This window comes from Pseudophryne corroboree, chromosome 12 (assembly GCF_028390025.1).
Source record: "Pseudophryne corroboree isolate aPseCor3 chromosome 12, aPseCor3.hap2, whole genome shotgun sequence".
Lineage (NCBI taxonomy): Eukaryota > Metazoa > Chordata > Amphibia > Anura > Myobatrachidae > Pseudophryne > Pseudophryne corroboree.
Window position 1 is genome coordinate 114,271,651 of NC_086455.1, and position 25,981 is coordinate 114,297,631.

Genomic DNA, 25,981 nt, shown 5'->3' on the forward strand with positions numbered 1-25,981 from the left:
GACAGTCCTGATGAAAAGATCATCTAAATACGGAGTAATGCTGACACCCTGGCAACGCAGAATTGTCACCACACGGCCCATGACCTTTGTGAATACCTGAGGAGCCGTGGATAGACCAAAGGGAAGAGAAACTGAAAATGGCAAGGACCGACTGCGTATCTCAGACAAGATTGACGACCTGTCCAAATAGGAACATGCAGGTAGACGTCCTCTACGTCCACTGAAGCCAAATATTCCCCTGGTTTCATGTAGCGATAATCGAATGGATGGATTCCATTCTGAACTTTTGGGTTGAGAGATATGGATTCAAACCCTTTTGGCCGAAACGGTTTGTCCACAAGAAAAAGACCTGAGTAAAATCCCGACCTCTCTGCTGAGAGGGAACTAGAAGAATCACTCCATTTAGTGAGAGAGTGGCTGTTGCATAAAGAAGAGCTCAACGTCTGGAGGGAGCGTTTTTGGAGAGGAGTGACGAACACACGATATGGGACTGGTTCCTCGAGATGTAACATATAATCTCTGGATATGACCTCCGTCACCCACAGATCTGGTTTTGACAGGAGCCACACTTCCTTGAACTGCCGTAACCGAGCCCGAACCGTCATTGATCCCTCCAGAGATCGTTAACCGTCATGCAGTAGGTATGTCGGCAGGTTTACTGGCTGGTCTAAGAGCCGCCTGTGTTCCTCTACCTCTGAATGCCTCTCTTCGTGGGAACCTGGAGAAAGAACGAAAGGGATGGAAACTACCTCTGTCCTGTGTACGAAAGGACCGAAACCTCGTGGTCTTCGGTCTCTGAGGAGCAAATGGAAGAAAAGGGCTCTTGCCCCCTGTAGTCTCTGAATAATCTTCTGTAATTCCGACCCAAAAAGAACTCACCTTCAAAGGGTATCGCCGTCAAGTTCTGTTCAGAGTCAGAAACGGCATTCCCAAACCCGAAATCAAAGAGACCGTCTTGCTGTCACGGTCAAGGCAGAAATACAGGATGGTAGCGCAGTAGACTCGAACAAGGTCTCATTCTTCTAATTGAATGACTTCCGATGGATCGTGGGACTGCATTCAAGATACAACCTATGCCAGCCAGTCATCCGCGGCCATGAGGACCCAAATGCTAGCTATAATTGGGAGTAGAAAATTCCTGATAAAGATAACATAGATTTAATCATTGTTTCAATCTTCCTATCTGTAGGATCTTTTAACTAAAACGTACAAACCTCACAGTTTGGGCCATGGTGGGAATTGAACCCACGACCTCAGTGCTCTAAGGCAGCAATGCCAAGCATTACACCAGCAGTACTGCCCATGTACAAAAAGAATAACCGTAGCTTTTGTTAAATGTGAATAGGAGCGTCTACCTTTTGGGTTTCTCAACATCTTGTATCCCCCTTATATAAATTAAAATTTATTTTGGGGCTGGGACAGGAGAATCCGACTTAAGTCAGGGCTCTTTCAAATATCCGCAAAGTGTGAATACGGGGGAAAGACAGTAACTTGTCTTTTTTTTTTTTTTTGTGTGTGTTTTGAAAAAGGCAGAGGAAGAACCCGCCACCTCCGAACTCTGAATATTAAGAGTCTGACGGATGGCTTATATCAGAATCTAACACCTGAGCTAGTAGAAAAACTCCTCATCCTACTATCCCACTCTGGGTCTACTTCCCCATCCTCCAGTGGGAATGTTTCCAACTACTCCTCCGGAAAAGTTATAGCGGGCAACGGCTGCGGCCGTTTTGTAGCATAAGAACTGCCGGCAGAGTTAACAAATTTGTTTAGAGATTGAGCCCATATTTCGAGCGCGGAACTTTCCTGCTGGTCCGCCACAGATGCCCCAGAGCATGAAACACAGAGTACCTGCGTCCGGGCTTCCCTTTGCTAGCTATGATCCCCATAGTGAGCAGGAAAAAATAAACCACCGAGGCGGTCTTACCCTTTGTAGATTTCAGAAGTAATTAATTAATTTATTTTCTTTTTTGAAACAGCAAATGCACTACAAATGAACAATAAACTCAGTAGAGTAGTCCAATACTTTGACATATACTGTTGTATATTGTAAATATACTATGAATCATACTGTGTTCAATGCATATTTTATATTGCAAAAATTACCTCCCCTAAAAGTATAGCATGACACAATGTAAATCTACAGTGAATTTATACTGTGTCCCAAAATATACTTGCTGTTAGGTGATCAGCATTTGTTGTGAGCGCTGCACGGTGTCCCCCGTACTGCCTCTGGAGAAGATGGCGGCCGGAGCCCTGCATACCTGGACGGGAGTGCGCGCGTGGTAGTGGAGGGCGGGAGTCCGTCCCTTCTTGAACAAGGAAGCGCCTGTCAGCTTCAGTAGGCGCGCTGCAGCCGAAAGTCTGCGGCTCTCGCGTGCCGCCACCCCAAGTTGTTCTGTTCAGGTAGCGAGCACAGCGTCCCCCTGTCACTGTAGATGGCGTCAGGCAAAGTGACACGCGCGCGGGCAGAACAGAGCGGGAAGCCGTCCCTGCTCTCCTTACGCGACCAACTGGAAGTTCGGGCCGCCGCGCGTTGCCAAGTATAGCGACTGTTGCGGCGGCTTCTCCGGGATCCCCGTCCGTCCCCACAGCCCTTCAGACAGTACTGCGGCTGTATGGGTACAGGTCTCCGGCACAGCTCCCGCTGGCGGGCTTGCGCCGGGGGGGGGGGGGGGGGGGTCTGGGGGGAGGGGGGAGAGGGAGAGGTAAAGTAAAAATAATACTAAAATCAGTAAAATAAATAAATATTAATAAATAATAAATAATAAAAACCGTTAGGGACAGCCCAATACTGCCAGTGACAGATTGTGGCTGTCCAGTACCTCTTTGATCTGTCGTTTTTTTGTGAATCAAAAGGCCCCAGTGACCAAGGTATGGTGGCCCTTTCTGACAGCATCCTTGTTCCATTTATACCTGTCACCTGTAAACAGGGACTAGGTATAGAAAAATAAAGAAAAAATAAATAAAAATTAGGAGAAATAAAAACTGTGTCTGTACTCCACAGGCACAAAACTAAAACTGAGGTGCTGGCTAGGCAGGAAGGAGATGGGAGGGGTTAGAGGGGGGAGGAGTCAGGTTTTAATAGTTCTGTGCCAAACTCCACAACCACACACCTCTAACCCACAAGTAATGGCGCAGCGTCCCCCAGATGGATGAAAGAGAAAATAAAAAACCTAAAATATACTTTCTTTTCTAGGAGCTCAGGAGAGCCCCTAGTGCGCATTCAGCTCGGCCGGGCACAAAATTCTAACTGAGGTCTGGAGGAGGGGCATAGAGGGAGGAGCCAGTGCACACCAGGTAGTCCTAAATCTTTCTTAGTTGTGCCCAGTCTCCTGCGGAGCCGCTATTCCCCATGGTCCTTACGGAGTCCCCAGCATCCACTTAGGACGTTAGAGAAAGAATATTGTTTTTTGCAGCAGAACTACAAGTCCCTGCTAGCCTCCCCCGCAAGCTGGTACTTGGAGAACCACAAGTACCAGCAAGCGGGGAGGAAACGGGCCCGCTGGTACCTGTAGTTCTACTGCAAAAAAAAATACCCAAATAAAAACAGGACACGCACACCGTGAAAGTAAAACTTTATTACATACATGCTGACACACATACTTACCTATGTTCACACGCCGACTGTCAACGTCTCCAAGATGAATCCATGGGGTACCTGAAAATAAGATTTTACTTACCGATAAATCTATTTCTCGTAGTCCGTAGTGGATGCTGGGGACTCCGTCAGGACCATGGGGATTAGCGGCTCCGCAGGAGACAGGGCACAAAACTAAAGCTTTAGGATCAGGTGGTGTGTACTGGCTCCTCCCCCTATGACCCTCCTCCAAGCCTCAGTTAGGATACTGTGCCCGGACGAGCGTACACAATAAGGAAGGATATTGAATCCCGGGTAAGACTCATACCAGCCACACCAATCACACCGTATAACTTGTGATCTAAACCCAGTTAACAGTATGACAAACGTAGGAGCCTCTGAACAGACGGCTCACAACAAATAACAACCCGATTTTTTTGTAACAATAACTATGTACAAGTATTGCAGACAATCCGCACTTGGGATGGGCGCCCAGCATCCACTACGGACTACGAGAAATAGATTTATCGGTAAGTAAAATCTTATTTTCTCTGACGTCCTAAGTGGATGCTGGGGACTCCGTCAGGACCATGGGGATTATACCAAAGCTCCCAAACGGGCGGGAGAGTGCGGATGACTCTGCAGCACCGAATGAGAGAACTCCAGGTCCTCTTTAGTCAGGGTATCAAATTTGTAGAATTTTACAAACGTGTTCTCCCCCGACCACGTAGCTGCTCGGCAGAGTTGTAATGCCGAGACCCCTCGGGCAGCCGCCCAGGATGAGCCCACCTTCCTTGTGGAATGGGCCTTGACAGATTTAGGCTGTGGCAGGCCTGCCACAGAATGTGCAAGTTGAATTGTGCTACAAATCCAACGAGCAATCGTCTGCTTAGAAGCAGGAGCACCCAGCTTGTTGGGTGCATACAGTATAAACAGCGAGTCAGATTTTCTGACTCCAGCCGTCCTTGAAATGTATATTTTCAATGCCCTGACAACGTCCAGCAACTTGGAATCTTCCAAATCGCTAGTAGCCGCAGGCACCACAATAGGCTGGTTCAGGTGAAACGCTGACACCACCTTAGGCAGAAAATGAGGACGCGTCCGCAGTTCTGCCCTGTCCGAATGGAAAATCAGATATGGGCTCTTATACGATAAAGCCGCCAATTCTGATACTCTCCTGGCTGAAGCCAGGGCCAGTAGCATGGTTACTTTCCATGTAAGATATTTCAAATCCACCGATTTGAGTGGCTCAAACCAATGGGATTTGAGAAAATCCAAAACTACATTCAGGTCCCACGGAGCCACTGGGGGCACAACCGGGGGCTGTATATGTAGTACTCCTTTTACAAAAGTCTGGACTTCAGGAACTGAAGCCAATTCTTTCTGGAAGAAAATCGACAGGGCCGAAATTTGAACCTTAATGGACCCCAATTTGAGGCCCATAGACAATCCTGTTTGCAGGAAATGTAGGAATCGACCCAGTTGAAATTCCTCCGTGGGGGCCTTCCTGGCCTCACACCACGCAACATATTTTCTCCAAATGCGGTGATAATGTTGTGCAGTCACCTCCTTCCTGGCTTTAACCAGTGTAGGAATGACCGCTTCTGGAATGCCTTTTTCCTTTAGAATTCGGCGTTCAACCGCCATGCCGTCAAACGCAGCCGCGGTAAGTCTTGGAATAGACACGGTCCCTGCTGAATCAGGTCCCGTCTTAGAGGTAGAGGCCACGGATTTTCCGTGAGCATCTCCTGAAGTTCCGGGTACCAAGTTCTTCTTGGCCAATCCGGAGCCACGAGTATCGTTCTTACTCCCCTTTGCCGTATAATTCTCAGTACTTTGGGTATGAGAGGCAGAGGAGGAAACACATACACGGACTGGTACACCCACGGTGTTACCAGAGCGTCCACAGCTATTGCCTGAGGGTCTCTTGACCTGGCGCAATACCTGTCCAGTTTTTTGTTGAGGCGAGACGCCATCATATCCACCTTTGGTTTTTCCCACCGGTTCACAATCATGTGGAAGACTTCTTGATGAAGTCCCCACTCTCCCGGGTGTAGATCGTGTCTGCTGAGGAAGTCTGCTTCCCAATTGTCTACTCCCGGAATGAACACTGCTGACAGTGCTATCACATGATCTTCCGCCCAGCGAAGAATCCTTGCAGCTTCTGCCATTGCTCTCCTGCTTCTTGTGCCGCCCTGTCTGTTTACGTGGGCGACTGCCGTGATGTTGTCCGACTGGATCAACACCGGCTGACCCTGAAGCAGGGGTTTTGCCAGGCTTAGAGCATTGTAAATTGCTCTTAGCTCCAGTATATTTATATGAAGAGACATCTCCAGGCTTGACCATACTCCCTGGAAGTTTCTTCCCTGTGTGACCGCTCCCCAGCCTCTCAGACTGGCATCCGTGGTCACCAGGACCCAGTCCTGTATGCCGAATCTGCGGCCCTCTAACAGATGAGCACTCTGCAACCACCACAGAAGAGACACCCTTGTCCGTGGCGATAAGGTTATCCGCTGATGCATCTGCAGATGCGATTCGGACCATTTGTCCAGCAGATCCCACTGAAAAGTTCGTGCGTGGAATCTGCCGAATGGAATTGCTTCGTAAGAAGCCACCATCTTTCCCAGGACTCTTGTGCATTGATGCACAGACACTTTTCCTGGTTTTAGGAGGTTCCTGACAAGTTCGGATAACTCCTTGGCTTTCTCCTCCGGAAGAAACACCTTTTTCTGAACAGTGTCCAGAATCATTCCCAGGAACAGCAGACGTGTTGTCGGGGTCAACTGAGATTTTGGAAAATTCAGAATCCACCCGTGTTGTTGCAGCACTACTTGGGTTAGTGCTACTCCGTCCTCCAGCTGTTCTCTGGACCTTGCCCTTATCAGGAGATCGTCCAAGTAAGGGATAATTAATACGCCTCTTCTTCGCAGAAGAAACATCATTTCGGCCATTACCTTGGTAAAGACCCGAGGTGCCGTGGACAATCCAAACGGCAGCGTCTGAAACTGATAATGACAGTTTTGCACCACGAACCTGAGGTACCCTTGATGTGAAGGGCAAATTGGGACATGCAGGTAAGCATCCTTTATGTCCAGGGACACCATAAAGTCCCCTTCTTCCAGATTCGCTATCACTGCTCTGAGTGATTCCATCTTGAACTTGAATTTTTTTATGTACAGGTTCAAAGATTTCAGATTTAGAATAGGTCTTACCGAGCCGTCCGGCTTCGGTACCACAAATAGCGTGGAGTAATACCCCTTTCCCTGTTGTAGGAGGGGTACCTTGACTATCACCTGCTGAGAAAACAGCTTGTGAATGGCTTCCAATACCGTCGCCCTGTCTGAGGGAGACGTTGGCAAAGCAGACTTTAGGAACCGGCGAGGGGGAGACTTCTCGAATTCCAACCTGTAACCCTGAGATACTACCTGCAGGATCCAAGGGTCCACCTGTGAGCAAGCCCACTGTGCGCTGAAATTCCTGAGTCGACCCCCCACCGCTCCTGAGTCCGCTTGTACAGCCCCAGCGTCATGCTGAGGGCTTTGCAGAACCCTGGGAGGGCTTCTGTTCCTGGGCAGGGGCTGCTTGCTGCCCTCTCTTACCCCTTCCTCTGCCCCGGGGCAGATATGACTGTCCTTTTGCCCTCTTGTTCTTATAGGACCGAAAGGACTGCGGCTGAAAAGACGGTGTCTTTTTCTGTTGGGAGGGGGTCTGAGGTAAAAAGGTGGATTTTCCGGCAGTTGCCGTGGCCACCAGATCCGATAGACCTACGCCAAATAATTCCTCCCCTTTATACGGCAATACTTCCATATGTCGTTTGGAATCCGCATCACCTGACCACTGTCGCGTCCATAAACTTCTTCTGGCAGATATGGACATCGCACTTACTCTCGATGCCAGAGTGCAAATATCCCTCTGAGCATCTCGCATATAAAGAAAAGCATCCTTTAATTGCTCTATAGTCAATAAAATACTGTCCCTATCCAGGGTATCAATATTTTCAGTCAGGGAATCCGACCAGACCACCCCAGCACTGCACATCCAGGCTGAGGCGATGGCTGGTCGCAGTATAACACCAGTATGTGTGTATATACTCTTTAGGGTAGTTTCCAGCCTCCTATCAGCTGGATCCTTGAGGGCGGCCGTATCAGGAGACGGTAACGCCACTTGTTTTGATAAGCGTGTGAGCGCCTTATCCACCCTAGGGGGTGTTTCCCAGCGCGCCCTAACCTCTGGCGGGAAAGGGTATAATGCCAATAACTTTTTTGAAATTAGCACTTTTCTATCTGGGTTAACCCACGCTTCATCACATACATCATTCAATTCCTCTGATTCAGGAAAAACTACAGGTAGTTTTTTCACCCCCCACATAATACCCCTTTTTGTGGTACTTGCAGTATCAGAGATATGCAAAGCCTCCTTCATTGCCGTGATCATATAACGTGTGGCTCTACTTGAAAATACGTTTGTTTCTTCACCGTCGACACTAGATTCAGTGTCCGTGTCTGGGTCTGTGTCGACCGACTGAGGTAAAGGGCGTTTTACAGCCCCTGACGGTGTCTGAGACGCCTGGGCAGGTACCAACTGGTTTTCCGGCCGTCTCATGTCGTCAACTGATTTTTGTAATGTGCTGACATTATCACGTAATTCCATAAACAAAGCCATCCATTCCGGTGTCGACTCCCTGGGGGGTGACATCACCATTACCGGCAATTGCTCTGCCTCCACACCAACATCGTCCTCATACATGTCGACACACACGTACCGACACACAGCAGACACACAGGGAATGCTCTTATCGAAGACAGGACCCCACTAGCCCTTTGGGGAGACAGAGGGAGAGTTTGCCAGCACACACCCAAGCGCTATAATATATATGGGAACAACCTTATATAAGTGTTGTATCCTTATAGCAGCTTAAATATATAAAATATCGCCAAACAAAGTGCCCCCCCTCTCTGTTTTACCCTGTTTCTGTAGTGCAGTGCAGGGGAGAGTCCTGGGAGCCTTCCTCACAGCGGAGCCGAGCAGGAAAATGGCGCTGTGTGCTGAGGAGAATAAGCCCCGCCCCCTATTCCGGCGGGCTTTTCTCCCGTAGTTTGTAATATCTGGCAGGGGTTAAATACATCCATATAGCCTCAAGGGCTATATGTGATGTATTTTTTAGCCATAAAAGGTATTTACATTGCTGCCCAGGGCGCCCCCAGCAGCGCCCTGCACCCTCCGTGACCGTTGGTGAGAAGTGTGTGACAAACAATGGCGCACAGCTGCAGTGCTGTGCGCTACCTTCAAGAAGACTGAAGAGCCTTCTGCCGCCGGTTTCTGGACCTTCAATCTTCAGCATCTGCAAGGGGGGTCGGCGGCGCGGCTCCGGGACGAACCCCAGGGTGAGACCTGTGTTCCGACTCCCTCTGGAGCTAATGGTGTCCAGTAGCCTAAGAAGCCAATCCATCCTGCACGCAGGTGAGTTGAACTTCTCTCCCCTAAGTCCCTCGATGCAGTGAGCCTGTTGCCAGCAGGACTCACTGAAAATAAAAAACCTAAAAACTTTTTCTAAGCAGCTCCTTAAGAGAGCCACCTAGATTGCACCCTGCTCGGACGGGCACAAAAACCTAACTGAGGCTTGGAGGAGGGTCATAGGGGGAGGAGCCAGTACACACCACCTGATCCTAAAGCTTTAGTTTTGTGCCCTGTCTCCTGCGGAGCCGCTAATCCCCATGGTCCTGACGGAGTCCCCAGCATCCACTTAGGACGTCAGAGAAAATAAAATTATACTCACCTAAATCCAGTGTGTCCTTTTCTTTTTTGTAATCCACGTTCTTGGCAAAAAAACAAACCGCATACCCGAACCACGCACTGAAAGGGGTCCCACCCTTTCCACGAATGCTGAGACCCCCCGTGACTCCTGTTACAGAGGGTCCCTTCAGCCAATCATTGAGCACCACGTCGTGGCACTCTCCTGATTGGCTATGCGCGTCTGAGCTGTCAGACAGTGCATCGCACAGCCGCTCCATTATCTTCAATGGTGGGAACTTTGCGGTCAGCGGTGAGGTTACTCGCGGTCAGCGGCTGAATCCAATTCGACATGTTTTTTTTGCCGAAAATGCAGCGTTTTTCGACTTTTGCGGCAATTCGACCGCAATTGCATATACCCCTATATTTGAAATGAGACCCTGACGCACTTAGGCCCCCAGGGTACAGAATATAGTGATAGCAATACGTGTGATACACAATAGAATCCACACAGAAGCTATAGGCACACACAGTCACAGGTACAATGCAGAAATGATTACATATAAAACAAAAAGATTACACTGGACTAGTAAATCTACATACTGTATAGGCATGTATGTATACAGAAATAAATTGCACAGTAAACACTGGAGATATCTATATATATATCTATATATATATCTATATATATATCTATATATATATCTATATATATATATCTATATATATATATCTATATATATATATCTATATATATATATCTATATATATATATATATATATATATATATATATATATATATATATATATATATATATATATATATATATATATATATAGAGAGAGAGAGAGGAAAATAACCAGCGGCACTCAGGGTCTTGTTGCGAAGTAGATTGTATTTAAAACATCAATACAAGACCATCAACGTTTCGGGGATTTAAACCCCTTTGTCAAGATGAGAGAACAAGTGTGCATAAAAAGAGACTCACCTTATAAGGAGAGGGAGAGACCCGCCAAGCCGAGTGCGTACCGCCGCTCCGTGACGCGCTGGTGACGCTGGGGTGCGCTAAGTGATGACGCGTGGACGCGTCAGTGCAGTGTCAGAGCCGGGAATGTTGCTAAGCAACGCCGGGAGGGAAATGCACCAGCGAACGTGCAGCTGTGTAAGGGACAGAGAGAGGGGAGTACAAGGAAACTGAGAACTCCGTAAGGGGTTATAGGCATGAGGGCATAATACAAGAGCAGTATGTTTAAAGCACCAGTGCTGACAAGAGTGAGAGGTGACGGCGGAGACCTGTGTTAGATGGAGCAAACAGCCAAGTAGCAGAGGGTTTATACTGGTGTGCCTGCAGGATCTAGGGAAAGAGAGTTAGCCCAGCCACCATACCCACTCAGATCAATTATAGAGAGCAGTAGTAGACAATGGTGGACGGTAATAATAAACTAATAGTGATGCATATTAGTCCACTCCAGGCTGCCCATTGGGAAATAACGCTTAAATAAATGTGCTGTAGTCCCCAATTGAGAGTTGAATCATAACTCGTGGCCGCTGCTCCGAAGGACGGTATAACAGGTCAGCCGAAGGTGCTCCAACCAATCCTTTCATTCAACCCGGTGGGGTGAATGGTGCTTAGATTGTAAATCCAGGACGCTTCTTTTCTAAGGAGTTGTCCCTCTCTGTCGCCCCCACGCAGTGATTTAGGGACATGGTCTATAATGATATGCTTGAGGCCAGATAAGGTATGGTGAGCTTCATGAAAATGTCTAGCCACAGGTTGGTCAGATGTCTTGCCTGATAGTGCTGCTTTTATCGCGGAGCGGTGCAGGGCCATACGTTCACGTAAGGATCGGATGGTCTTGCCCACGTAGCATAGGCCACACGGGCACGTTATCAAATAAATGATGTAGGTCGAGGTGCAAGTCACCGTGTGGCGAATATGGACCTCTTTGCCCGATAGAGGTAATTTGAATTTTGAGCCTACCAACATGTGGGTGCACGTGCTGCAACCCAGGCAACGGTAACAGCCAGGCTTCTTGGTGATGAAAGTGTCTTTCGGGGTCCCCTCAGAGACTTTGGGGAAGTTGGTGATATCAGTGTGTACCAGCATGTCGCGAAAGTTCCGCCCTCTCAAGTAGCACATCATCGGTGTTTTACGTCTGAATGGAAGCTGTGCGTCTGTAGACACTATTGGCCAGAGGGCCCTGCTTGCTCGAGTAAGTATAGGACTGGTGGTGTCGAATGACGTTATCCAAGGTATTCTGTTGTCCGTGGTTTTGTGCTTTGGCTGCATTAAGGTGCTGCGAGGCATCATCAAAACCTCTCTTGGTAGCCACGAGAGTGGAGCATTCATATCCTCTGGCGATGAACTTGAGAATCATCTTGTCAAGTTCGCTTTCCAAATTCGCAGTTTGGCTGTGAATGCGGGCTACCCTTATCATTTGGGACCTAGGAAGTCCCTGCTTCAGTGCCCGGGGATGGTGACTGTTAGCTCGGAGGAGGGTGTTTTTGTCCGTGGGTTTTTGGTAAATGCTTGTATGTAGTTTGCCAGCTTGTACCGTGACCAGGACATCCAAATAGTTAATGGATACAGAAGACCAGTTATAGGTAATCCTGATCGGAGAGGGTCTGGTGTTGATGGAATCTAGTAAAGTCTTCAACGCAAGTTCACCCCCTGTCCAAATAATGAACAGGTCGTCGATGTATCTGGTGAAGAGCGCGATAGACGATGCCGACGACTGGTCATGAAAGAACATCTGGATCTCCTCCTTAAGCATGTATATATTGGCGTATGATGGGGCCACATTGCTGCCCATCGCACACCCGGTCCTTTGTTGGTAAAAACAGGCATCAAAAAGGAAATAATTCCTGGTAAGAGTAAGCTCAAGTAGGCTCATGAAGAGATCGAGGTCCACGTCTGCCATATCTTGATCAATCAGGAAGGATCTCATGGCTGCCAGGCCGTCTGCATGCGGAATTGAAGTATACAGGCTGCAGATATCGACTGTGCAAAGGAGTGCCCCTACAGGGACTGGGCCAAAGGCTTCCAGTGTGCGAAGAAAGGAGGTAGTGTCCTTCAGGCAGGTGGGCTGCTTGAGCACCAAGGGCTGTAAAATGCTGTCCAAAAACTGCGAGATGGGTTGGTATAGTGACTGACGGGCCGAGATGATAGGCCGGCCCGGGGGTGACTGTAGACTCTTGTGGATTTTTGGCACCGTGAACAAGATCGGGACCACTGGGTGTTTTTGCAGGAGGGCCTTGAGCAGTTTGTCAGAGATCAGTTGTTGGGTATGGGCTGTCGTTAAGATGTTGTCGAGTTCCTGTTTGTAAGCGGTGGTTGGGTCGGAATCCAATAGGCTGTAAGTATTAGCATCGGATAGCTGGGCCAGGATTTCGGACCTATAGTAGGAGAGGTCAAGGACAACCACCCCGCCCCCTTTGTCCGCAGGGCGGATCACGATGTCCGTATAGGAGCCTAGATTTTTAAGGGCCACCCATTCTTGCCTGGATAGGTTGTGATGATGTCGCTGCTCGGCTTTGGTATATTTGTCCACAGAATCGTCCATCAGACGTGTGTATGATTTAATTGAAGAATTTGTGGAAGGAGGATCAAAAAGAGAACGACTTCTTTTGTTTAAAAAGGATTGAAAAACAGGTACTGATGAGAGGTCCTGTATGGGATGTGAGGCAAAATATTCCTGCCGGCGTAGCTTGCGGGCAAATTGAAACAAATCGATTTTCCAGGTAAGGTCGATGGGCAGCAATGTGGCCCCATCATACGCCAATATATACATGCTTAAGGAGGAGATCCAGATGTTCTTTCATGACCAGTTGTCGGCATCACCTATCGCGCTCTTCACCAGATACATCAACGACCTGTTCATTATTTGGACAGGGGGTGAACTTGCGTTGAAGACTTTACTAGATTCCATCAACACCAGACCCTCTCCGATCAGGATTACCTATAACTGGTCTTCTGTATCCATCAACTATTTGGATGTCCTGGTCACGGTACAAGCTGGCAAACTACATACAAGCATTTACCAAAAACCCACGACAAAAACACCCTCCTCCGAGCTAACAGTCACCATCCACGGGCACTGAAGCAGGGACTTCCTAGGTCCCAAATGATAAGGGTAGCCCGCATTCACAGCCAAACTGCGAATTTGGAAAGCGAACTTGACAAGATGATTCTCAAGTTCATCGCCAGAGGATATGAATGCTCCACTCTCGAGGCTACCAAGAGAGAGGTTTTGATGATGCCTCGCAGCACCTTAATGCAGCCAAAGCACAAAACCACGGACAACAGAATACCTTGGATAACGTCATTCGACACCACCAGTCCTATACTTACTCGAGCAAGCAGGGCCCTCTGGCCAATAGTGTCTACAGACGCACAGCTTCCATTCAGACGTAAAACACCGATGATGTGCTACAGGAGAGGGCGGAACTTTCGCGACATGCTGGTACACACTGATATCACCAACTTCCCCAAAGTCTCTGAGGGGACCCCGAAAGACACTTTCATCACCAAGAAGCCTGGCTGTTACCGTTGCCTGGGTTGCACCACGTGCACCCACATGTTGGTAGGCTCAAAATTCAAATTACCTCTATCGGGCAAAGAGGTCCATATTCGCCACACGGTGACTTGCACCTCGACCTACATCATTTATTTGATAACGTGCCCGTGTGGCCTATGCTACGTGGGCAAGACCATCCGATCCTTACGTGAACGTATGGCCCTGCACCGCTCCACGATAAAAGCAGCACTATCAGGCAAGACATCTGACCAACCTGTGGCTAGACATTTTCATGAAGCTCACCATACCTTATCTGGCCTCAAGCATATCATTATAGACCATGTCCCTAAATCACTGCGTGGGGGCGACAGAGAGGGACAACTCCTTAGAAAAGAAGCGTCCTGGATTTACAATCTAAGCACCATTCACCCCACCGGGTTGAATGAAAGGATTGTTTGGAGCACCTTCGGCTGACCTGTTATACCGTCCTTCGGAGCAGCGGCCACGAGTTATGATTCAACTCTCAATTGGGGACTACAGCACATTTATTTAAGCGTTATTTCCCAATGGGCAGCCTGGAGTGGACTAATATGCATCACTATTAGTTTATTATTACCGTCCACCATTGTCTACTACTGCTCTCTATAATTGATCTGAGTGGGTATGGTGGCTGGGCTAACTCTCTTTCCCTAGATCCTGCAGGCACACCAGTATAAACCCTCTGCTACTTGGCTGTTTGCTCCATCTAACACAGGTCTCTGCCGTCACCTCTCACTCTTGTCAGCACTGGTGCTTTAAACATACTGCTCTTGTATTATGCCCTCATGCCTATAACCCCTTACGGAGTTCTCAGTTTCCTTGTACTCCCCTCTCTCTGTCCCTTACACAGCTGCACGTTCGCTGGTGCATTTCCCTCCCGGCGTTGCTTAGCAACATTCCCGGCTCTGACACTGCACTGACGCGTCCACGCGTCATCACTTAGCGCACCCCAGCGTCACCAGCGCGTCACGGAGCAGCGGTACGCACTCGGCTTGGCGGGTCTCTCCCTCTCCTTATAAGGCGAGTCTCTTTTTATGCACACTTGTTCTCACATCTTGACAAAGGGGTTTAAATCCCCGAAACGTTGATGGTCTTGTATTGATGTTTTAAATACAATCTACTTCGCAACAAGACCCTGAGTGCCGCTGGTTATTTTCCTCTATCATTTGATCCCACACGGAAGGCACCGGGGCAATCTTCTCCCTTGATCAGTGGAGTGCCGGGCTGTACAGATTAGATATAGATATAGATATATATATATATATATATATATATATATATATATATATATATATATATAGATATATATAGATATATATACAGTCTATCCGGACCGGCACTCCCCCTCCTCAACTTTACTGCTTTGGTGCCATCTCAGGAATTGGTGGGTAGATGAAGCATGAAAAAAGCGGCACTCAAAGTCTGGTGAAGAAGTTAAATATATTTCACACGTAGTGGTGAACCGACGTTTCAAGGGGCGCTTGGTCCCCGAAACGTCAGATCACCACTACGTGTGAAATATATTTAACTTCTTCACCAGACTTTGAGTGCCGCTTTTTTCATGCTTCATCTATAGATAGATATATATATATATATATATATATATATAACAATACTTGTACTAAATATTCCTATAGCAGTACACTTGTTCTTAACTAACACTGTATAAAATTACATGTAGAATACTTAAGTGTTTGTAAATACACAGCGCTGAAAAGACAGGCGGTTTTACAAAGGAGACAGTGCCCAACAGTCACGGAGATCAACCCAGCTATGTAATGGCGCCAAATTTTGAGAGAGAGAGAGAGATGCAGCTCCAGGGCGGGAACACCAGGTTAACTGCTGTCCCTAGCTCTGGGTGCAGCTGGGCCTTCACTTTGTGTTCAGGAGCTGGCAGGTGTCACTGTCTTATCTACAGTGCACCAGCCGCCTGAGCGGGATCTGGTGAAGAAGTCAGAAACCGTTCATGAGTTAAAAAGGGCTGCAAAACGTGCTCAGCCCCACGGACACAAAAAGAAAACAGGATTCTGCAGGCAGAGTATAGGGGAGGAGGAGACTGTGCTGTCTACAGAGTTAAACTTTTGGTACGCAGACTCCTCCAGCTCCACTGTACCCATGTTTTTGTTTTTTGTTTTCTTATGCAAAATCTGTGAACTTTCCCCGAATCCATAACAAGCCCCCCTGACCTCTGAGCCTGGGCTAGTATTGTAAAACAGGGCAGGGAAAAAAATTATTTTTCAATAATCAACACAGGGCTGACAACGTTATAGCAGGGAGAGACACAGCGTGGGATCCCCTGGCAAAACATTAACCAACCCCAAACTGATCAGCCCAGGGCTGGAATCTCTCAGTAAGTCAGGAGGCAACCTCCACTCAAATGTGCCTTTAAGTAGAAATTTTTTTTTTTTTAAGAACCCCATTAGAGAATTTGCTTTAAAACTAAAAACACACACTTTCTACAAAAAAAAAAAAAAAATACTCTAATTGCTGGCTGCGTTTCTCATCTGTTCTACAAACCTGGCAGCAGCCCCTTCACGCTCTTTGCGATTCTGTTCAGCTTTCAGCTCTCTGAACTCTTGCTTAGCCTGACGTAGCTCTTCTACACAGTCCTCAATATAGTCTCTGGTAGACACTAGTGTAAGCAGCTTCCCACAGAGTGCATGGAGAATCTTCAGCTTCTCATCTAAGAAACAGTTCATGGAACATGACATAAAATTAATATTCAGTGAATGTTGTTACTTTACATAGCACTACAACTTTGGTGAGAAAGATACACATAGGAGTAAATATGCATGTCTGGTAATATTTCCATATTACTAAAAAGAAATAATTTAATTCAAGTGGGCCGTTAAAATCAGCTTCTCACCGGTTGACAAAGCATACACAGATGTAGTAGATAGCTTCTTCAGGATGGCAGGATGTTTAAGACGGAGCTCCATGCAGGCATCATCAGCTGCAACAAAGCCACCCTGCTTCTGGTACCGGTACTTGGCATTGGCAGAGTTTGAATCGGATCCAGAAGCCAAAATGTGTAGACGAAGGATCTCTGAAAGAGTGCAGCTATCTAAAGCCAGCTCTTTCAGACTGCAGCCTGGGAGAAAAAGACCAGCAGGTCAGAAGTTAGTTCAAACTGTAAAACTAGTCTTATACTTTAAGAAACAGTCACACACAAAAAAATATTAGAGTTTGCTCGCTAACCTTGCGTCTCATATCCCAGTTCCGTTCAGTGACTGTGCACTCACCGAGTGCTAAACCACCTCCCCCGTAATTGACCTCTGCAGGCTGTAAAAATACAGCAATATACTTATACTTTTCCACATTTTCTATACTACCCAGTTTGTTGGTTTACTGCTCTGTGTTGTTTCTAATACCCTGTTCAAACCTAAACCAGTGACCCTGTTGTCCAGCCCGGGTCACTTGAACATAGGTTTCAAGCTGTGTCACAACACCTTGAAACCAACTCGCACAGCAGGCTGGACCTGGGTTATTTTCCGGGCTTCTCATCTGCCAGCACTTGGCAATGACATCATCTCCAAGTGCCACTAAGCTAGTCCGGCATAGGGCATTAACAGGACCCAATTCGGACAACCCGGGTTACCCGTTCAAAGTACCCAGTTACCCGGGTCCCCTACAAGACCAAGTCTGCTCTCTTACTAGGTTGGATCACTGGACCCAGGCTATTTTTCGGGGACCCTTTCACACTGAGCCATAACCCGGGTTAAGCCGGCAAGAACCCTTGTTATTGAAGTAGTGTGAAAGGGATAATAGGATTTTAATCACCTATCAGTAAATCCTTTTCTCGTAGTCCATAGAGGATGCTGGGGTTACATTTAGTACCATGGGGTATGGATGGGTCCTTTGGGAGCCATGGGCACTTTAAGAGTTTAATAGTGTGGTCTGGCTCCTCCCTCTATGCCCCTCCTACCAGACTCAGTCTAGAAACTGTGCCCGAGCAGACTGACATACTTCGAGAGAAGGCAATACACAGATAGTGGTGAGAATCACCCCAGCTCCAACCGAATTGAAAAACCATGCCAACCAGCATGCAACATGGAGAAACCATGTCAACCAGCATGCAACATGGAGAAACCATGCCAACCAGCATGCAACATGGAGAAACCATGCTAACCAGCATGCAACTAACCAGCAGGAACTAGAAGAAACCCTGCTAACCAGCATAAAATAGGAACAGCAACTGCTGAACCAATACTTAAACAAGCAACAATGCAGGAAAACGAAGCACTGGGCGGGCCCAGCATCTTCTAAAGACTACGAGAAAAGGATTTACCGGTAGGTAATTAAAATCCTATTTTCTCTTACATCCTAGAGAATGCTGGGGTTCCATTTAGTACCATGGAGATGTACCAAAGTTCCCAGTACAGGAGGCAGAGTGCTGAGGCACCTGCAGAACAGATTAACCAAACTTAGGTCCTCAGAGGTCAAAGAATCGAACTTGTAGAACTTAGCAAACGTGTTCAACCCTGACCAAGTAACTGCTTTGCAAAGCAGTAAAGCAGAGACACACCGAGCAGCCGCCCAGGAAAAACCCACTTTATGAGTCGAGTGGGCCTGAACAGATTTTGGACACGGCAAGCTTGCCGTCGAATAAGCATGCTGGATAGAAAACCTGATCCAGCGAGAAATTGTCTGCTTAGAAGCAGGACACCCAACCTTGTTGGGATCATAAAGGACAACAGAGCGTCCGGCTTTCTGTGACTAGAAGTTCTCTTCACATATATTTTCAAAGCCCTCACAACATCCAAGGACATGGAGTAATCGAGGTGTCAGTAGCTACTGGCACCACAATCGGTCAGTTGATATGAAAAGCCGACACAACTACTGGAAGAAATCACTCACGCGTGGTGAGCTCAGCTCTATCCTCATAGAAAATCAAGTAAGGACTCTTGCGCGACAATGCCCCCAGTGACAGCCTTCCAAGTAAGAAACTTTATGTCCACCTCCTGCAAAGGTTCGAACCAAACAGATTTCAGGGACTGCAACACCACATTAAGATCCCAAGGTGCCGTAGGAGGCACAAAGGGTGGCAGAACTCCTTTCAAGAATGTCTGAACCTCAGGGAGGGCAGCCAATTGTTTCTGGAAGAAAATGGACAAGGCCAAAATCTGGACTTTTATGGAGCCCAAGTGTAGGTCCACATCCACACCTGCTTGCAGAAAGAGGAGAAACGTCCTAGATGAAACTCCACCGTAGGAAACTTTTGATTCACACCAAGACACATACTTTTTACCAAATCCGATGGTAATGTTTTGACGTTACTCCCTTCCTAGCCTGTAGGAATTACCTTTTTTGGAATTCCTTTCCAAGCTAAGATCTGGCGTTCAACCTCCAAGCCGTCAAACGTAGCAGCAGTAAATCTTGATAAGTGAATGGCCCCTGTTGAAGAAGGTTCTCGCGAAGAGGAAGAGGCCTCGTATCCTCCAAAAGTAATCCCAGAAGATCCACGTACCAAGCCCTTCTTGGCCAGTGCAGAGCAAAGAGGATTGCCTGAACTCTTGTTCTTTTTATTAGCTTGAGAATCCTTGGGATGAGTGGAAGTGGAGGGAACACATACACTGACTGGGACACCCATGGAGTTAACCAGGGCATCCACCGCCACTGCCTGTGGGTCTCTTGACCTGGTACAGGACCTCCCGGAGCTTCTTGTTGAGGCGATAGGCCATCATGACTATGCGAGGTACACCCCATCGGCTTGTTACCTCTGCAAATACCTGTGGATAGAGGCCCAAATCTCCTGGATGGAGATCGCGTCTGCTGAGGAAGTCTGCTTCCCAGATTTCCACTCCCGGAATGAAGATTGCTGACAGCGCCAGCGCGTGTCTTTCTGCCCAGAGGAGGATTTGCGTTACCTCTGACATTGCAGCTCTGCTCTTCGTTTCCGCCTTGCCTGTTTATGTAGGGCACCGCCCTGACGATGCCAGACTGAACTTAAATGGCCTGATCTTTCAGAAGATGTGCCACTTGTAGAAGGCCGTTGTATATGGCCCTTTGTTCCAAAATGTTTACCGGAAGGAGAGCTTCCTGACTTGACCACTTTCCTTGGAAGTCCTTCCCTTGGGTGACTGCTCCCCAACCTCTGAGACTTGCATCCGTGATTAGAAGAATCAAATTCTGAATTCCGAACCTGCGGCCCTCGAGTAGGTGAGAAGTTTGCAGCCACCAGAGGAGTGAAATTGCTGGCTTTCGGCAACAGGCGTATCCGCTGGTGCATGTGAAGATGTGATACCAACTATTTGTCCAGGAGAGCTAGTTAGAAGAACCGTGCATTGAATCTTCCGTACTGTAAAGCCTCGTAGGAGGCTACCATCTTCCCCAGAAGGCGAATGCACCAACGAACGGATACCCGGGCTGGCTTCAGGACATCCCGGACCATAGATTGGATCACAGACGCTTTCTGTCGGCTCTAAACGTGATTTTGGAAGGTTCAGGATCCACCCCAGATCCTAGAGTAGGCGAGTTGAGAGAGCAATACTCTGTAATAGCCTCTCCCTGGAAGATGCTTTTAGCAGCAGATCGTCCAGATATGGAATTATGTTCACTCCCTGTCTGCGGAGGAGTAGCATCATCTCTGCCATGACCTAGGGGAATACCCCCAGTGCTGCGGAGAGGCCAAATGGCAGTGCCTGGAACTGATAGTGACAGTCCAGCAGCTCAAATCTTACAGAAGCCTGGTGAGGCGGGCAGATCGGAATGTGAAGGTACGCATCCTTGATATCCAGAGATACTAGGAATTCCCCCATCCACCAGACCTGAGATCACCGCTCTCAGAGACTCCATCTTGAATTTGAAAGCCCTCAAGTAGGGTTCAATATTTTTAGGTCTAATATTGGCCTTACCGAACCGTCCAGTTTTGGTACCAAAAACAGGTTTGTGTAATAACCCTTGTGTTGTAGGTGATGTGGAACTGGAACAATAACAGTTGATTGGCAAATGTTTGATTAGCTTCCTGCAGTAGTGCACGTTCTGTCCGAGAAGCTAGTAATAATCTGTGAGGCGGGAGTACTAACCGTTTCCAGGGGTCTAGGTAGGATATTTGCCAGATGTCTAACTGAAATCTCTTTAGCACTCCCACCTGCCTGATCCCCAGGCAGGGAGGTCCACCGACAAACCGAAGGGTTTGAGAATCCGAAATCCGTCCCTGGGAACCTGGCAGTGTAGGTTTTCTGGATTTCCCCCAACATCCTCTAAAGGAAGTGGAGGAACCCTTGGACTCACATTTAAACCTTGCGGTCTGAAGGGATTGCAGTGTAGGGGTAGGATATAATTTCCTGGTCTGTGCAGCAGCGGAAGGAAGATATGACGACTTACCCGCAGTTGGCATGGACATTGATGTATCCAGTGCGTCCCAACAGGGCCTCACCTGTGAAGGGAGGACCCGCCATACCTTTCTTGGATTCTATATCTGCAGTCCATTGGTGTAGCCACCGTCCCGCTTGTCTAAACTGCCAGATTAGTGGCCCCTACGTGACGCAGGCCAACCTCCTTCATGGCCTCCAACCATGAAGCCTGTAGAATCCTCTAAGTGACATAGAAAAAAACAAATGTCACTCCTATACATAGAATCTAAATCATCAAATAAGGAGCCTGACCACTTAACTATAGCCCCGGAGATCTACGCAAGCGAAGGTCTCTGAGCCACACCTGTAGCAGTGCACAGTATTAGAGAGTAGTCTCAATCTGCGATCAGTCTAATCCTTTATGGAGGTTGTACCAGGGACAGGTAACACAACTTCCTTTGACAATTTAGACACTCTTTAGGGATGTGGATTATATCTCTGGGTGTACTCAGGTTTTCGCAAATAAGGAGTTTAACGCTCTAAATAGTGGGAAGGTATTTTATTATAATATATATTATTATCCTTTATTTATATGGAGCCACAAGGGTTCCGCAGCGCCCAATTACAGAGTACATATGCACATAATCAAAACACGAAAACCGTGACTCACAGTTGAAGACAATTTAGGACAAGTACAGGGTAACTAAGCATAACTACACCAGTAAATGACAGAGTACTGTCTCCACGTGCGGCACATAGCGTGATAGCGGCACTCCCAGACTGTCACTCATGTAGTTGAAGTGCTTTATTTCAACGTTTCGGGAACCTATACCCTTGTCAGGAAAACAAGGGTGCAATACAAACAGAAACATATAAATACCTCCCCGTACAGTGCCCCGTGATTACCCGATTAGATTCCGCTGTGCGGAAAGCGGGCGCACAGCGGAATCCAATCAGGTAATCACGGGGCACTGTTACACTCCCGCCTTATCTATAACACAGTGTTACTTATGTGGAGGGCAGCGCTCCCTGCCAGAGAAAATTGCGCTGGTGAGTGCTGGATCTGCTCTGAGGAGAAGTCCTGCCCTTTGTAATGGCACGTCTTCCCGCACTTATTGTATTACACTGGCCTGAGGTATTTCTTCGCTATCAGCGCAATTAGCCCGTTAGCAGTGTTGACCAGTGTAGGGTGATTGCGCAGGCCCAGGAAGCCCCTCATAGCACCGTACACAGTGTGCCGCTGAGCCTTCGGAGAACAGCCTGTCAGAGCTGCGCTCCAGACCCTTGTGCCGCCATTCCCGCCAGCGACCCGCTCTCCGGGCCGCCGGTGCTGTACTCACCACTCTTCTTTCTTCTGGCTCTGTTAGGGGGTGGCGGCCATGCTGTGGGAGTGAGCTGTCGCCTAATGGGCTTGCGATCAGCACCCTCAGGAGCTCAGTGTCCTGTCAGCGGAGATAGAGAACCATTAACTTCTAGAGTAGGTCCCCCCCCCCCCCTCCCCATAAGTCCCACGAAGCAGGAAGGCTGTTGCCAGCAGCCTGTCTGTACCTAACTAAACTCAGAAAATAATAAAACTAGAAAAACTCCTAAGAGCTCCCCTAGCTGGGACCGGCTCCTCCGAACACATTTTCTAAACAGAGTCTGGTAGGAGGGGCTTAGAGGAAGGAGCCAGCCCACACTATTAAACTTTTAAAGTGCCCATGGCTCCCAAAGGACCTGTCTATACTCCATGGTACTAAATGGAACCCCAGCATCCTCTAGGACGTAAGAGAAATAATACATGCCTGCTTACAGTTACTATAGGATATATCAAGTTTACTGCTGCTTTGAATACTCCACGTATGGCGCATTCTCTCCAGTCTTTTTTCTTTTTATGTTCTCCCTATTTCCTTATCACAAGAAAATTCCCAGGTGGTCAACTTCTGTTTCCCTAAGAATTATTCCACAAAATAAATAATGTAGATTGTTCTATTTTAACTATTCATACTTTAACTTATTGAGGTCTATTATGTATATTTGTCAGACCATGGAAATACAATGCATGGCAGAACCCGGATGACGGAGCATCTCTCCCAATAAGTTAGTGGCAAAGGTTAAAAAAATAATAATCAGAAAACCAGTCTTAAAATAAATAAGATCACAATCCATGTTAATGTTCAAGCCTCCCCAATAGAACACTATAACAGAAGCGTTGTTAAGATCCCTAAGGATGCAAACACTATCAACGCAACATTAGGCACCTTACCAAACATATCCTCATGTCCTTAGCAAACGGGAGTGTAAAAAAGGTAGCAAACATATCAAGCCTACATTCAAGCCACCTTTTACTAAAAGTTAATGAAATTGATAATTGGCGCTATAAGTACCGATCCCGGTCTTCCAACTGTCCTGATTTTTGCAGGACTGACCCACTGTCCCACTTATAGACACATTGATTAGGGCTTTCATGCATCTCAATGTTACCTATTTTACACACTACAGAACTTTTGCACAGATTGCTTATTTACCCATTATTCATATTCATGTGCACCCATATCTGCAAGATGAGCAGGGATGGGCTCTTGCAATGGTTTATGGCGTAACCCAGTGGTTCCCAAACTCGGTCCTCAAGGTATCCTGACAGTCCAGCTTTTAATGATATCCATGGCTGAGCAAAGATAGTTAAATCAAATTGACTGAGGTACTAATTAAGTCACCTGTGCCCAAGCATGGCTATACTTAAAACCTGGACTGTTAGGGTGCCTTGAGGACAGAGTTTGGTCTAACCCACCCAAAAGGAAGTACGGAAAGGATTTATGTCTGAGCAAAACTTTTGTTCACATGCATGTCCCAGTTTACCAATTTTACATTTCAGATTTACAGGGCTACCTTTAATATATACAGCTACTATCTGTTGCCCACGGCTTCGCCCCATGATAATATCTCTTCTGCTAACATTTTTTTATGCTTGAGGTGTTCTAGTTGTATAGCTTTGCATAGGGACCATGTCGCAGGAGAGTCCCATGTGACAAGCAGCACTATACAGACTAATGGCCACCACTCACACCAATGTCACTGTGTGCCCTGTGCAGACTGCCAAGTAGCCTATTCTATTCAAGTGAACGCGGGCCCACCCCTTACTGACCACTCGCATGGTGCCACACCTATCTCTTACATCAATGATGCCAGTACATTTTGTTTTTGCTATTGCTCAGCTTTAACTTGATGGATTGAGATGAAACAAAGTGCAAGTTATTTCTTTGGTTCAGTAGTTTTTGTACCAACTTGGAAAGATAGACACAATGTTCTTATAATAGGAGTATAAATAATTTGTAGGTCTATCCAAAATAAAATTTATATAGCTCTAAATATTACCAAACAAAAGATTAAAAAAAAACCCTAGACCCACACACACACCATGATTTAGCTGTGGCCAAGCTGCTGCTAAAGAGGCAACTGCTGACAGGGCAGATTTTGTCGTGTCTATGTCTTCCCCCAAAGCTTCTGTCAGGCCTGCAAACATAAAAGTAGACATGTGTTAGATAAATGAATAGGTTGCATCTGCCATACACAGCTGGATGCTGTCACTTTAACAAAATATCTGAATGAAGTCTGAGCTGCCCTCCATCTGTATATCCAAGACTGAAGCAGTTTTATTTATCCAATTTCCCCATAAGCAGGGTACTTTCTGATACTGCCGTCTATGGCAGCTTAGCTTATATGTTAACATATCTATACGTTTTCATAATTTAATTGTGCTTCTACTAGCGCAGCTTTATTAGAAAGCCGTCAAAACGCTCAACTCAGACTGAGATGATGATATACAGTACACCTCTTCCAACCATAGTTCCAGTTAATTTGGTACCCAGAAGGGAAGCTGAACACTGCTATCGCAGGATGTGACCACAGACTAATGTGTCTGCTGCTGATATCTTATAGCACAGATTGTGCACTCCAGAGTTACAGCAGACAATACTTAGCCTGCTCCCTGCAGGTGGATAGATGGTACTTTGTTACTCCCTGGGACAAGGGGCAGGTAGGGTTTAGAATCCTGCTCCTAGCTACAGCAAAGGTAATACAAACAACTGCATTACGTGGGCGTGATTGTTTGAAGGTATAAAGGTTTGTGGGAACCAGTGGGCAGAACTTCCAATGCCAGCTAGTGGCTGGATGACAGAGAGGGCTGGTTTAGGGAGGCTGTGCTGAACAAATGAGATGTGACATTTGTGAGGAATAAAGAATCCACCTGACAGAGCAACCCGAGTGAAGAGTCGTTCTTTGTGAAGCAAACCCTTTACAAGAGCATTATATATTATATTATATAAGTGCTCTGGGTGTACAACATGTCGCTTTATGATCGCGAGCAAACATTTCTACCATCCACATAGTGGCAAAAAATATATGATCAAATCAGCTGTCACGTGTACAACGAGTTTCGTGATATACATGATTAAGTGTCCCTGTGGTTCCTGCTATATAGGTAAAACCATACGTACCTTTAGAGAGCGGATGACCCTGCATAGGTCGTCAATTAGGGCGGCATTGAATGGTAAGCCATCTGAACAACCGGTGGCAAGGCACTTTGTTGAGAATAATCATTCGCTTGCAAGCCTTAAGTATATTATTATTGATCATGTACCAGAGAGCCCGAGGGGTGGTGATCGACATAAGAGGCTGTTACAGATTGAAACTAAATGGATACAGGTATTAGATACTGTGAAACCCAGAGGTCTTAATGATCATCTTACCTACAATATGTATTGGTGATATCAGTAACCCTATGCTATGATCTGAATTTGATACTTTGTTTTATGCGAGATCTGGGATTATTTTGATAATTGT

The 25,981-nt window shown here is 47.0% G+C and overlaps 1 protein-coding gene across 3 annotated transcripts in view; it reads right to left on the minus strand.

Moving 5' to 3' along the window:
• The window catches only part of BAZ1A (bromodomain adjacent to zinc finger domain 1A), a 284,468-nt gene that overhangs the window by 123,557 nt on the left and 134,930 nt on the right, over positions 1-25,981 (minus strand). For all 3 annotated transcript variants that reach the window (XM_063947878.1, XM_063947879.1, XM_063947877.1), the window contains exons 13-15: positions 24,557-24,652; positions 16,732-16,956; positions 16,383-16,548 (exon numbers count right to left, since the gene is read on the minus strand). In XM_063947878.1, the coding sequence (XP_063803948.1) occupies positions 16,383-16,548; positions 16,732-16,956; positions 24,557-24,652 (487 nt within the window). The remainder of the gene's footprint in view (positions 1-16,382; positions 16,549-16,731; positions 16,957-24,556; positions 24,653-25,981) is intronic.